The sequence below is a fragment of the Chionomys nivalis genome, chromosome 21 (genome assembly GCF_950005125.1).
Source record: "Chionomys nivalis chromosome 21, mChiNiv1.1, whole genome shotgun sequence".
Classification (NCBI taxonomy): domain Eukaryota; kingdom Metazoa; phylum Chordata; class Mammalia; order Rodentia; family Cricetidae; genus Chionomys; species Chionomys nivalis.
Window position 1 is genome coordinate 46,717,224 of NC_080106.1, and position 15,185 is coordinate 46,732,408.

The window sequence follows — 15,185 nt, forward strand, 5'->3', positions numbered from 1 at the left end:
AGTAAGAGCAAAGACTACAGACAGAAGGGACTGTTTATGGGTGAAAACAATAGCCCTTGGTCTCTCTGTCCCCTTTTCTTTCTTACATGCACACACACACGTTCAGACTCTGAAATTTCAAAGTCTCAAACAGTGCATTATTAAAAATATGAAGTGCTTTTCCTTATGTAAATCCCAGTGAAGCTGAGAAATAGAGGAAGAACTTAGACACATCGTCGTCTGCTCTCTCAAGTGAAGCCTGTCGTGTTGATTTCCAACTCAAAAGCGTACCTTTAAAGCAAGCTAAATGCTCGTATCCTCCCTCACTGACAAGAGCCTCAAACTGTTCCCTGTCATGGAAGAAAACAAATCTTTTGCTCATTTCTGCCTGGGGGAGGCAGAGGGACGGAGGTGGTCCTGTGTGGCTGGATTAGATGAAAGACTTCCCTTCCACCATGGAGACAGAGTCTAATCAACTGAAATGAGTTTTGAGATCGCAGCTCATTTCCTAGGGGAGATCAGTTCACATTACAAAATCACGACACCTCATTCATCACAGCCGACATGGTCTTTGCTCAGGAGAGGACCCCAACTGGGACTGAACCACCTGTCTTCTCTCAAAAAGGGACACTTTACCCAAGCTAGAGTGGAAGGCCTTGCTTGAATGAGAAGATTTGCCAACCTTGAGGTTCCACCCATGTGGGGCGTTTGAAACAGGAATGGGGATTTACATATGAATGGAGGACAGGTGAATTTAAGGAGCATTGGGTGGTTGTAACTTTAATGTTGTCTAATAGAAGTAACCATTAAGGCGGAATCAATTGATGGTGGGAGAGCCATCTTTCTCTTCTCAGTTTGTTAAACAGCAGTGAAATGACCAGCGTCCCACCAAAATGGGGGGGTAGTATGCTTTCCAGGCCAACAAGTGACCGTTCTGTCTTTCTAGGCCAACAAGTGACCGTTCTGTCTTTCATTTCTTCCAGGGCATTGTTGTAACACCACTGCTACTGCTGCTTTTCGTGAGTATTTTGATAATGCCTTCCGTATCTTTTATTGATGTATTTTATTAACTACCATCTCCTGGACTACAGATGTGGCTGGTAGTTGATGGCTTTCCTAGCAATCACAAGGCCTTTCCTGCATTTGCATCCTAGCACCATGAGGGAACCCCCCACACACACACACACACACAAGCCTTCTTCAGACCTTCAAGGTCAGTCTTCAGAAGAACACTGAAAACTAGATTCTTCTGTATAACTTGACGACGCATTTGAGCCCCCTCCCAGCGGAGCCCAGAGTATTAACCCTGAGACTCAGAAAATCCCACAGCCTTGCGGTCCAAGGACAGCATCTGGTCCTAGTGATTAGGCCTCCTGCTCCTGGATAAATCATTAATTATCATAAACCAGTGACCTATGGCCTAAATTACACATGTACTGCTTGTCATTTTTTTCTTGTAAAGCTAAGTGATTAATAGTGACCCGGTGTTGGTTGGTTTTTGAGAAAAAGAACTTCGAGCTAGGAGACCGAAGGCACCTGAGACCCTGAAGCTGGTGTTTGCTACAACTCTCTTCCTAACCCTGGGAATACTACCACGATGGTCCCATTTGTAAAATGGAAAGCAGAAACTCCTAATGCAGCCCGCCTCTTAAGGACAACAAAACAAGCCACAAGGGGAAAGGTCAACACTACAAGTAGATACAGGCCACTGAGTAACTCAGCAAAAGCCTGAAAACAAGAAATGCTAATTAACTGTCTTATTTCCTTTGGCACTAAGCATATGAGAAATTAGATGAAAGATTATAATAGAAATTAATGTTATCTCATGCTGAGCAAAGCATATGTAATCATAAATGATACCTAAAATATTTTATGAACTGTGCAGTTTTTCCACACACATCTTCCAAATATAAATCACTCCACTTATCACGGAAATGTAGTGGGGATGCGTGTCTGGGAATGAAATGAAGCCGTTTGACTAGCACTATTTGTCAGTGAATTAAAACTATAGGGAAAATTTATTTAATTATAGTATAATTACCCAAGTTGAAATTCAATTAGAGTAATAGAGTGAGGGACTTCATTCCTTACCAGCTGTGTAGGAAGGAGAAAAGGCTAGATATACTATCAAACAGTTGGATTCTGCATCTTTCATGAAAGCCATTACCTTCAAAGTAATAAGCCACAGCCTCACCTTGCCTTCTGAAATGCCGGCTCCACTCTGCCAAGGTCAGAAGAGTCAATTCAAATCACTTCCCTCAGCAGGATGAACCTTGTGCGTTTGGGCTCCTGCAATTCAGAATGGGCAAGAGTCAAATTATTTACATTGTTGAGTGCCTACCAGCACATTAGATGTGAGGAACTGAAATTATCCATTAGTGTTTTTGACCAGGATCTGGTATCCCAAGGGGAACTTACCTGAGCCCTCTGCAGGTACAAAATGCAGGCTAGTCTGAGGTCACAGGGCAGGTATAGCACCCAGCACCTAGCCTTTGTGCAATAACAGGCTGAATAGCCAAGGTCTTGTAGCTTACCAAATGTACAACCCTTATTCCTGTAACAGTCAAGAAGAGCTGGCGGGGGTCAGGGTGTCAGTGGTAAAGTGCTTACCAGGCAAGCCTGAGGACCCGAGTGTGAGCCCCAGAACCCACGTAAGAAGCAGGAGATGAAGACAAACACTTGTAACCTCAGTACCAGGCAGGGCGCAACCAGAAGCCCGTGCTTCCCTTCAGAGCAGTGGGCTCTTCCTGTTGGTTCGAAGCCATGATCCCACATCAGTAGCTCCCCTGTGTCTTTTCACTCATGTCCGTGGTGCACATTGCTTTTGTCTGTTTGGCTGTCATACACTTTGTAATGAGAATTTATAAAACACTTGGATTCCAAGTCTTATTTACTGAGCTGAACAAATACTTGAGAGACTTAAAATACAAACATATTCCAGAAAAGCTATATACTCTTCTTCTCCACCTCTATTAGTGGCTGAGTTGCTGCTCTCAGGGAGATTTGTTGAAGTCCTGGCCTTCAACATACTCAGAAGTGGCCTTCTTTTATTTTCTTTTTTTTTAATATGTTTATTTATTTATTTATGTATACAATATTCTGTCTGTGTGTATGCCTGCAGGCCAGAAGAGGGCACCAGACCTCACCACAGATGGTCGTGAGCCACCATGTGGTTGCTGGGAATTGAACTCAGGACCTTTGGAAGAGCAGGCAATGCTCTCAACCTCTGAGCCATCTCACCAGCCCAGAAGTGGCCTTCTTTGAAAGCAGGCATTGCAAATGTAATTAGCTCAGATAAGGTCTTAGGGGGAAAAGGGTGGAGCCCTGAATCCAATGTGGCTAGTGTCCTCAGAAAACAGAGACAGAGACACACAGGGTGAACCCCGTGTGACAATGGAGTCCGAGATCAGAGTGCAGCATCTGCCAGCCAAAGGAACACCAGGGACTGCTGGTAGCCTTTGGGGTCTAGAAGACACTACGGAGGATGTTCCTAGACACGTTTCTAAGGAAACAAACACGACGGAGGATGTTCCTAGACACATTTCTAAGGAAACAGGACTGCACTTGATTTCAGAGCCACAGCTATGAGGTAGCATTTCTCTTGGTTCAAGCTGCCTAGCTTGTGGACTGTTAAAGAACCCAACAAACTAATAGGAGTCCTGGAAATCACTCAGCATATTTAGAGGTGGAAGCACTTGGCATTTTTCTAGTGAGATCTCAGCCCCTGTGTTACTGCCTCTCAGAATACCCCCTCACTGTCTTGCTCCTCTTAGTCATGTTTCTGCTGCAAACCCTCCTGCCATGGAGCCTTGCAGCGGAGGAAAGCGTCATTCGTCTTCTGCATGATTGTCTACTTCCTTTGGAGGCTGTACCATATATCCACTCTGTCTGCTCTTCCTCCTTGTTACAGCCTTAGAACCCCAAGTTTTCCAACATTATCTGACCAATAGCTCCCTACATGCATGGTATATGCCCAACTCCAGAATTCTTCAAACTCCCTGAAATGACTAGTTTCCTGACCTGGTCATTTTTCCAGTGCCCCTGGCTGTGCCCACCCTGCATTCCTCCTTCGCCCTCACATCTCACGCCCTCTTAGCCCCATGCCCTCTGGGTATAATTCCTCTATTGCAGACCACATTGGCAATCTTGTTCATCCCCCTTACTGCTCCATATTTGTCACAATTCACCAGTCCTATTGGCAGCCAGCTCTGCACCTCTTTGCCCATGTATCCAAACGTGCTGGAGCATCGTCAGTGCTCCTACATGAGCTCATGACGACTACTGTCAGTGGGCCGACAGTTCGGGTCTGACCTGCTGCTTTCCATCTTTGACTCTGGAGAATGGGTTCACATTTTCTTCTTAGTGTCTCGTATCTCTAATGTCTCTCCTCTTATCAGCTAATACAGAAAGGAGGTTAGATGAGAGGAGAAACAGAAATTTACACCCCACCTACACCCATCACCATAGTTCTTGTATTTCTGCTGGGCTTGTGAGTGGATAGTCTTTGCTCCCACCTGAGTCCAGTCCTCCTCTTGTCTGCTTAAGGTCATAGTTCATGTGCATTTTCTCTTTTCTTCTATATTAACAAATTTTCTCTTATGTAATCATTTCTACTAATGTATTCTATTATATATGTGTGTGTGTGTATATATGTGTGTGTGTGTGTATATATATATATATATATATATATATATATTTCTTTTTTCTTTTTTTGTTTTGGATTTTTGAGACAGGGTTTCTCCGTAGCTTTTGGTTCCTGTCCTGGAACTAGCTCTTATAGACCAGGCTGGCCTCGAACTCACAGAGATACGCCTGCCTCTGCCTCCCGAGTGCTGGGATTAAAGGCATGCGCCACCACCGCCCGGCATATATATCTATCTTAAATTTTAAACTCCACCTTGTCCCACTTGCACTCCATCTGTGTTTACATAATAAATGTATTTAAATCTGTTCACTGCCTATTCAGTAATGCAAATTGATCCTTATATGCCCGGAATTGCCTTCTGCCCTGGATAGAGCAGCAAGCAGAGCAGAGGTGTCCTTACCACCACGGTGGTTATGTCGTACTGGAAAGAAACAACTGAGTAAAAATGCAGTGTGTGTGCTGTGGGTGAGCGCTACAGAGCAAAGAAGACAATTGACCAAGAAATGCAGGGTAGCGAGTAGGAGGAGCTTGCTGCTGTCAGCAGTCAGTAAGTTCACACTCACTGAGAAAGTAGTATTTGAACAAAAGAAAAAGAATCAAGTGTTCCTGTGTCACCAGTATAGTCAAAAGCTATTATGTAAGACCAAAGACTTGGAGATTTAATTTGAAAGAAACATGAAATAACTGAATGAATTTTGATAAAGGGAATGGCATCTTCTGGTATTTTTTTTTCCTTTTTTTTTAGACAGGGTCTGACTTTGTAGCTTAGGCTTTGAACTCTTGATCCTCCTGCCTCAGTCCCCTGAGTGTTAGGATTATAGATGGGCACCACCACCATTAACCTGATGGTTCTGGACACTATGCTGAGAATGTCTAGGTTATAAGAGGATGATGGTGGGGTCGGGATGACCATTGTAAAGCAAAACAGATTATTAGTTTACTAAGACCAAAGTAGTTGAAGGTCTTGTGGGAAGTAGTTGAAACACAGAACGTGATCAAGTACAACTGAAAGGGGTGGAAAGGTCAGGGGTAACTCCATCCCGAGCCTCTGCAGTGTTGGAACTACAGTTGAGAGTGGAAGGAAGAGTGTGGGACTGGGCGTTTTTAAGGCACTCACAGAGTCCATAGTGCACATTTAGATTGAGTTGCCTTCAAGACATCCAGGCAAAGATGTAGATAAATGATTGTGCAAATCTGTAATTCAGGGTCCAGTCATCATCCTCTCTGTTCATATTGGTCCAATCCAAATCATAAATTTTCATTGGGAAGAACTCAGCAGCAAGGACAATTTCAGGTTTAACTAGGGAGGAAAGTAAGGATGGAGGCAAAACATATTACCAAGCTATGTCAAGCTGTAGAATATTGTAGTATTTAAGAGGTCCACAAAGAAGGCCAAGGAATAACCATTTTATCTGGGATGTACACCAAGAGGTTTTGATATTTATTTATTTATTGTGTATACAATATTCTGTCTGTATGTCTGCAGGCCAGAAGAGGGCACCAGATCTCATTACAGATGGTTGTGAGCCACTATGTGGTTGCTGGGAATTGAACTCAGGACCTTTGGAAGAGCAGGCAATGCTCTTAACCGCTGAGCCATCTCTCCAGCCCCCCCCCCTTTTTTTAATATTTATTTATGTATTGCACCAAGAGGTTTTGATGCTCAGAGTGTACTTCATTCTGTGTTTCAGAAGATGTATGAAGTGGAGTGTGGTTAATGGTTCAGTTAAAATGATCTGGCCACTAGTTTGACAAGATTGTTGTCATTGGGAGCTTTCACAAAAGCTATTTGCATAGAATTATATAGTCAAAGCCTGGTTGAAGTGTGCTTGGGAAAGAATGGAAGAAGAAACATTAAGAATAATTGATAACATTGGGGTTAATTTTTAACAAAAGATACAAAAACATTAACAAAATTAACAAAAGATTGAAAGATTTTTTAATTGAAAAACATAATTGCATATTTGTATTAACAAGACCAATCTAGTCATAGAGGGGGAATTTGATACATAACTAAAATGAGGGAAAGTTGTTGGACCCATTCTTTGTCTAGAAGAAAGAGAGCCCTGTGCGTGGAGGATGAACGCAGTCTCCCGGCCAGGGAACCCATCTGTAAGGAGTCATGGTGTGTGAGCAGGGATGCAAGAATGTTAATTGGTAGGACTCTGGAGCACAGGTCTGTCCTGACTGTTTTATTTCCTCTGGGAAGTAGGAAATCAGCTAGTGGTGGAGAGTAAGAAACTCAAGGAAGCACTGGAGTGTTGGCAAGAGAGGAGGTATGACGTCATTATGTGGGGACTGCACAGTGCATTGATGTGCAGGTGTGGCAGGGGCTCCCTGGCTCTGGGCCATCCTCACCCTCCCACGTTGACTGGACTCCGTCTTGCTTCTTTCCCTTTTGTACCTCCTTTCTTCCCTCCTTCAGCTTCATCAAGTCTCCAGCCAAATGGCATTCTCAGAAAGAGATTTTATATAAAGTAACATTTTATCTTTCTTGTACCACTATGCTTAATTATTCTGAATTAGGGTTCTTGAGATATCTCCATCTTCTCCATTACTCTATCTATGTAGAGAACATTAACCTAAGTGTGCATATATACAAATATGAGGAAAGTTATTATCAGAGCTGGCTTGTGGTTGAGAACATCTGAATGTCTGGTCCTCTTTCGTATGCTGTCTCAAGAAGGGAAGCTGGTAGTGTGCTTCAGTCTGAGTCTAAGGCTTCAGACTGCGAGAACCAATGGTGTCACTATCAACCCTACCCCAAATCACAGTCCTGACAACTAAAGAGTTACAGCTACTGCGATTCCTAGAGACCCTTGTTTCCAAGAACAGAAAACGTGTATCCTGGCTCACGGAAGCAGTAGGAGCAGTGTCCACCTCCTCTGCCTTATTGCTTTATGCTCAGTGGATTGGATGCTGCAGATTTACCTGCACCTGTGAAGACAATCCTTCATACAGTCTAACCCACTGAATGTGAATTTGTTCCAGAAACATCGAGATCCTTCTCCCAAGTAATGTTTAACCAATTATTTGGACAGTCGCTAGCCCAGTCAAGTTTATTATAAGCTTAATGATAGCATGTTATCCTTAGCATTTATTACTGTATAGCATCTTAGTCATTTATTAATTTGTTTTGTATCATTCTTTTCCACTTAGAATATAAAGCCCCAAGAGAATGCAATCTTTTTTTTTTTTTTTTTTTCCGAGACAGGGTTTCTCCGTAGCTTTTGATTCCTGTCCTGGAACTAGCTCTTGTAGACCAGGCTGACCTCGAACTCACAGAGATCTGCCTGCCTCTGCCTCCCAAGTGCTGGGATTAAAGGCGTGCGCCACCACCGCCCGGCTAAGAGAATGAAATCTTAATCTGGTTTTGGTTACTGCTGTACTGGAAGTTATTCTATTTTTTTTTCTAATTTATAATTGCATAAAAACATAGATCTGTTTGCCCAGAGAGTGACCTGGGATATTTTCAGTGACAGTAACGTGTTTCCTGATCTACTTCAGGATCCATCCTGCTGATCCAGGAATCTGAGGGTGTCCTTGAGAGTGACAGTGTCTTTCCTGGGCTCTTGGTGAGTTTGTCTTTCAGGGACAGCCAATGTCCCAGGAAGCAGCTGCCAAAACCTCCCAGAGCTAGTGGCTTTGGGGTTCTATTGTGAATTCCAAGAATGAAATGCATGGACCACACAGTGGGAGAGCTTTAGAGGGAGGAGACAGCAAGCACAGAACTCATATACAGCAGGAGGGTCCCAGCACATGGATACCACCAAGTTGCCAGGGCAGAAACTGGAGTGAGTTGTTGGGGGAGGGGGTTTGAGCCTGTCAGAGCAGCTGGCCACACTCAGGGGCTCAGACACCTTCAAATCTTTTGTAGTGACTTTCCTCATGAAACGGTGTTATAAGTGGTGAATTCTGATAGATCTTAATGTCCACTGAGCCCGTAGTTTGCGTGCCCTGTCTCCAGCACCTAGTATATTCCCGTGGAAGGAAAGCTGTAGTGGTGAGTGGGGGGTTAGTCTGATGGCTTAGGGGATGGATGAATGAATTGGAGGCCAGACTCATAACCTGACCCAAACAAGCCTACTTTTCATTTACTGGGAAATAAATTATACTTTTTTCAATATTAAATAACCATTATTTAACTCATTGTCTGGAAACCTAACTACCCAGTGAATATTAGAAACAGCAATCAGACATTGATCTTCCCTTGCAGTCAGAAAACCAAAGCAGATGCCTTGCATAGATAATCAGAAGTCAGGGTAGGAAATTTTAAGTATTACAAGTATTAATAATATATTTTAAAGGTTGTCTAAACAGGAACCATTTCATAGAACAAAGGTAATTATTTACATGAATTTTGTGTCAAAAGAAAATTTTTATTTGAAGAGCTTGAGAAGATACCGGAACCTTCTGATGTGTCTCAGGAAATCGCCTGCTCACTTCAGGCCTGTTCAAGCACACAGTCTGGCTGATTATCCCCTCCTTCGTGGTGACTGCCTCTGACTGTTAAGATCCGTTGTAGTGTTCATTATTCAGCAGCATACAACAGACAAGACTGAAGGAAATTCCGTGTCACATGGTGGCTGTGTCATGGATGCACTCCATTAGGAAGTGGGGGTACTTCTGCCCCAGTTATTACATCAACCCATTTCATATGGCCCGGCCTCTCAGCACACTGGCCCTGCATCGAGTAGATGGGTATTTATAAGTCCCAGTGGCAATGGAACACTTGCACACTCAGACATGTGTATATACAGTGCATGCATGCAATCGTATTCCACTCACCTATGTTTTATTGATCTGACTCCTTCTACTGTAGATTCTCCCTCAACAGTTTTTAAATCAACCATGGTATGCTTTCCTACAGCACTGTAGAAGACACCTTGTTTCTCCATGTGTTTTGTTACTTTCCTTTGTTATGATGAAATACCTGACAAAGCCACACGCATAAGGAAAGGTCATTTTGGCTCACAGTTCACGGATGCAGTCTGTTATGTTCCAGAGTTCGAAGAGGCCGATACCACATTGCATGTGCAGTCAGAAAGCAGAGGAAGATGAGTGCCTGCACTTGGCTGCTTTCTCCTAGTTATGCGCTCACTGTGTGGCCCTGGTATGGTCAACCCCTCACAGACCCATGCAGGCTGTCTCTCCAGTGTCTGACCCTCACAGACCCGTGCAGGCTGTCTCTCCAGTGTCTGACCCTCACAGACCCGTGCAGGCTGTCTCTCCAGTGTCTGACCCTCACACCCCGTGCAGGCTGTCTCTCCAGTGTCTGACCCTCACACCCCGTGCAGGCTGTCTCTCCACTGTCTGACCCTCACACCCCGTGCAGGCTGTCTCTCCAGTGTCTGACCCTCACAGACCCGTGCAGGCTGTCTCTCCAGTGTCTGACCCTCACACCCCGTGCAGGCTGTCTCTCCAGTGTCTGACCCTCACACCCCGTGCAGGCTGTCTCTCCACTGTCTGACCCTCACACCCCGTGCAGGCTGTCTCTCCAGTGTCTGACCCTCACACCCCGTGCAGGCTGTCTCTCCAGTGTCTGACTCTCACACCCCGTGCAGGCTGTCTCTCCAGTGTCTGACCCTCACACCCCGTGCAGGCTGTCTCTCCAGTGTCTGACCCTCAGATCCCGTACAGCCTGTCTCTCCAGTGTCTGACCCTCACACCCCGTGCAGGCTGTCTCTCCAGTGTCTGACTCTCACACCCCGTGCAGGCTGTCTCTCCAGTGTCTGACTCTCACACCCCGTGCAGGCTGTCTCTCCAGTGTCTGACCCTCACAGACCCATGCAGCCTGTCTCTCCAGTGCTTCTAGGTCATACCAAGTTGACAGTCCATAATCCTTCTACACCAAGACAGTGGGTGTAGTAGGAAACCACTTGTTCATTTCCCAGTCACCCAGACTCCAGAATAATCACACAGAAACTGTATTAATTAAATCACTGCTTGGCCTATTAGCTCTAACTTCTTATTGGCTGGCTTTTACATCTTAATTTAACCCATTTCCATTTCTTTATATTTTACCACGAGGCTTGTGGCCTACTGGCAAGGTTCCAATGTGTCTGTCCTCCAGCAGCAGCAGCGGCTCCATGGCTTCTTATTAACTAATCATTACATCTTACAGTAACCCATAATTCTTGTCTGTGTTAGCCACGTGGCTTTCATCAGCGAGATTTTCTCATCTGCATCTTCCCAGAATTCTCCTGTTCTCGATGCCCTGCCTCTACTTCCTGCCTGGTCGTCCTGCCTATGCTTCCTGCCTGGCTACTGGCCAAAGGAGCTCCCACAGCAAGTGGAGATTCCAGAGAGCTGTTTACTGAGTAGCTGTCACTTCGGGCTCTGTAGGCACATGGCAAACAGACCACCTGTAGATGAGAAAATGGGCTCCAAATTGTTTCATAATTTCAGCCAGACTGCACAACTGGTAAAGAAGACAAGGCGGGGCAGTGGGCAGTTCACCCTGGGTCAAGGGCTCATCCTAGTTATATTTAAGAAGGCTGACTCTTTGGAGACCATTTGATGGCCGATTTTTAGCCCTCAGTTACTATTTCCTGCGCATTTATAGTCTATACAAGACTCAGAAAACGTAATTACTGGCTTGAAGGAGCTGAGCACTTATTTGGGTAAACAGAAGTTAAGAATGTGGAAGACATTTAGAGAAAACATTAATTACCAGTCTTTGTGATTCCAACTGTATTTAATAGTTTATTGAAAAGAGGGGTCCTCGTTGGAGCAGCCTCTGAGTCTATAGCCATCGTTCATTTCCTGGTAATTGATGCCTGTGACAGAAATGTCAACTCTCCATCCTGTCACTATAAACAGATATAGTCTATACTGCTTGTCTTACTTGGGACTTTCATTGCTGCGATGAAACACCATGACCAAAAGCAGCTTGGGGATGAAAGGGTTTATTTCACTTATCCTTCTAGGTAGCAGTCCATCACTGAAGGAAGTTAGGGCAGGAACCTGGAGGCTGACACAGAGGCCAAGGGGGCGTGCTGCTTACTGACTTGCTCCTGGCTTGCGCAGCCTGCTTTCTTTCTTTTTTTTTTTTTTTAAGATTTATTTACTTATTATGTATACAGTATTGTCAGTATTCTGCCTGCATGTGTGCCTGCAGGCCAGAAGAGGGCACCAGATCTCCTTACGGATGGTTGTGAGCCACCATGTGGTTGCTGGGAATTGAACTCAGGACCTTTGGAAAAACAGGCAGTGCTCTTAACCACTGAGCCATTTCTCCAGCTCCCCGCAGCCTGCTTTCTTAAAAGAGCCCAGGACCACTAGTCCAGGGATGGTCCCACCCAGTCCCACCCACAATGGGCTGGGCCCTCCTCCATCAATCACTAATTTAGAAAATGCCTTGTAGAGTCGCCTACATCATGATCTTGTGGAGGCATTTTCTCAATTGAAGTTCCCTTTCCTGTGTCAAGTTGACATAAAACTTGGCAGCACCCTGCTGTAGATGTCATGTATGATAATCATTTTTATATTATGTTCCCAATTATGATTATATAATCAATTGTCACATGAGTAGTATATACAACATGTTGATGGGTGAAGAGCAAGAAAAAGAGGGACCAGCCGTTTGATTGTCCCCCTTGAGTCACACGAGATGGCTTCTGCTTCAGTTGACACCTCTCCAGGCTGAGGTACCTTCTGTTAGTCACGCAGAGGTTGTTTCTGAGACTTTTTTGTGTAGCTAAACTGTGGAACCTATTGTAAATGCTATGTGTCCCCACTCCCCACCCCACACCTCGCCTCCAGCACATATAAACCTTACTGAACTGTAATGGAGGAGACAGGGAAGCCAGAACATCTGGGAAGCAGTCTCAAGAACTCTAGAGGTGACACTGATAACACCTCTACTGGAGGGCCCCTGACTCATGCCCGTCCCACTGCTGGCCTCCAGCTCCCCTGGCCTGTCTGGAGTGAACTCAGGGAGCAGCTTTGGTCACTCCTGTCCCATGTCCTGCTCCAGCCCAGCCCCAGGGGTTCTGTGTGAGCAGGACACTCCAGCTTGCTGCTGCCCTGTCCCCTTCTAGAGGAATGTAAATGCCCTTTCTGTTTAAGGGACTGTTCAGCAAAACTTTTGGTTCCTTAACCAACTCCAGATTGATAACATGAACTATTTGTTTAGAAAGCCAGGAGCAAAATTTGTTTTTAGATACCTCTGCCTTTAGTCCTATGCTTCCTCTTTGGGTTGGGAGAGACCACTTTTACAGTTTAATAGGGTGAATTTCACTTAAAGACTACATGTTTTGAGTAACTAAAATTTATGATATACACATAGTTTCCGTCAGGAATGGGGTGCAGCTCAATGGTGTCCTAAAACCAATCCTCAAAACCACCAAAAAAACAAGTTTCCAGCCGGGCGGTGGTGGCGCACGCCTTTAATCCCAGCACTTGGGAGGCAGAGGCAGGCGGATCTCTGTGAGTTCGAGACCAGCGTGGTCTACAAGAGCTAGTTCCAGGACAGGCTCCAAAACCACAGAGAAACCCTGTCTCGAAAAACCAAAAAAAAAAAAAGTCTGTTAAGAGTAGATCTTAATATTTTTACCACAAACACAAAGAGGAAACTATGCAAGCCGGTGGATATGTTAAATAGCCTGAGTATGGCATCACAGAACGCTCATCACACCATATGTACATAGCCATTCCTGAGTATGGCGCCCATCACATCATATACATAGTCATTGCTGAGTACGACACCCATCACACTGTATACACAGTCATTGCTGAGTATGGTCCCCATCACACTGTGTACACAGTCTTTACTGAGTATGGTCCCCATCACACCATATACATAGTCTGAGTACGACACCCATCACACCATATACATAGTCATTGCTGAGTATGACACCCATCACACTGTATACACAGTCATTGCTGAGTATGGTCCCCATCACACCATATACATAATCATTACTGAGTACGACACCCATCACACCATATACACAGTCATTACCTTTTGTTTCTGGCATATTTTTGTCAGTTATGCCTCAATAAAGATCAAATATAATAAATCAACATAAAAATGAAACCATACTTTATATACTATTCTATCTTTAAAAATATTTAGCCTATTTTATTTCTCAGAGAATAAAAATATGCATTTAGCTGTAAAATAAAAGATCATTTTCTCTCCTAATATGTTCTCTCTGCAGTATCTCAATTTTAGTTTAATGTAAACAGCTGAATAAATGTGGCTGTGTAACAACCATACTTCTCACCTTAATTTAAAAAGCATCCCGATCATTTTGATGTTGGATGTGTCACCTGGCATACACTACACTCAGCTTCAGGAGGTCATCAGTTTAATTTTCATGCACCCCTGTGAGGAAGAGCTACCAGGGAGGAAAGACCGGTGGAGAAGGTTAGGAATTGAAAAGGAAGACATCCCTGTGGTGCTGGTCTTCACAATAGGCAAAAGACATGGGTGTTCATTTTCAAGAAAGTTAAGATCCAGTAGTAAGCAAGGCCTCCCTTCCTCTTCCCCCAGGGCTGGGCCCTGTGTGTGATGTAGAAATTGGGCAGGGCACATCCGTGTGTGCGTGCATGCAGGTGTGTGTGTATGTGTATAAATCTTTCATTATATCTCAAACCACTCCTTGCTTATTTTCCATAAAATGAAATTTGGCGGACATTTGCCATTCTACAGTATGAACTATACATAGCTCTTTCTATTTTTCCTAATAAAAGCGAAGGCCAATCATCAGGAGTAAATTATTGAATACAATAATGTTTTGATAGCAGGTAAGAGACACAAATCGCAATGCCCGCAGCTAATGGGTTTCCCTGACAAGAGAGGAAAGGTATTAGAGAACCCCCCCAGAACAGGTGACGACCCCGTGCATTAATGACAGTTTACAGGTCAGCCCACTTAGAGGAGTGATTGAAAGGGCTCCCTCTGTCCCTAATGTTGGTTGGTAACGAATTCTGCAGGCCATCAGCATCCCTTCTTCAGAGCTGTCATTTGTCTGTCTTTCTGAGCCTGGCTACTTTGGACCAGTAATATTTTACTCCCCAAGCAAAGTTGTTATTAAATTGAATATAGTGGTAGCAGTCAACTATGCTCTGCCAGACTGGGGAATTAAACGCTAGAGCCCCAAGGCGTCCATTATGCGTACTGGATTAGCTTCCTTCTGATGAGTCCAAGCTAGTACTAGTTATGTACCATTCTTGGGAGTGTTGAGAAGAGCCATTCATAATTCTGTGTCCTGTGGCTCAATCATCCACCCCTTTCTGTACCCACCCCACACTGTCCTGTGGCTCAGTCACCTACCCTTTTCTGCCCCCAGCCCACTGTGTACTGTGGCTCAATCATCCACCCCTTTCTGTCCCCACCCCACATAGTCCTGTGGCTCAATCATCCACCCCCTTTCTGCCCCCAACCCACTGTGTCCTGTGGCTCAGTCATCCACCCCTTTCTGTCCCCAACCTACTGTGTCCTGTGGCTCAATCATCCACCCCCTTCTACCCCCAACCCCCTATGTCCTGTGGCTCAATCATACACCCCCTTCTGCCCCCAACCCACTGTGTCCTGTGACTGAATCATCCACTC

The 15,185-nt window shown here is 44.6% G+C and overlaps 1 protein-coding gene across 6 annotated transcripts in view; it reads left to right on the forward strand.

Moving 5' to 3' along the window:
* The window catches only part of Slc10a7 (solute carrier family 10 member 7), a 286,449-nt gene that overhangs the window by 167,926 nt on the left and 103,338 nt on the right, over window positions 1-15,185 (forward strand). For 5 of the 6 annotated variants that reach the window (XM_057754300.1, XM_057754295.1, XM_057754301.1 and 2 more), the window contains one exon: window positions 963-998. The exons of the other annotated variant lie outside the window; for it this stretch is intronic. In XM_057754300.1, the coding sequence (XP_057610283.1) occupies window positions 963-998 (36 nt within the window). The remainder of the gene's footprint in view (window positions 1-962; window positions 999-15,185) is intronic. 6 annotated transcript variants of the gene reach the window in all.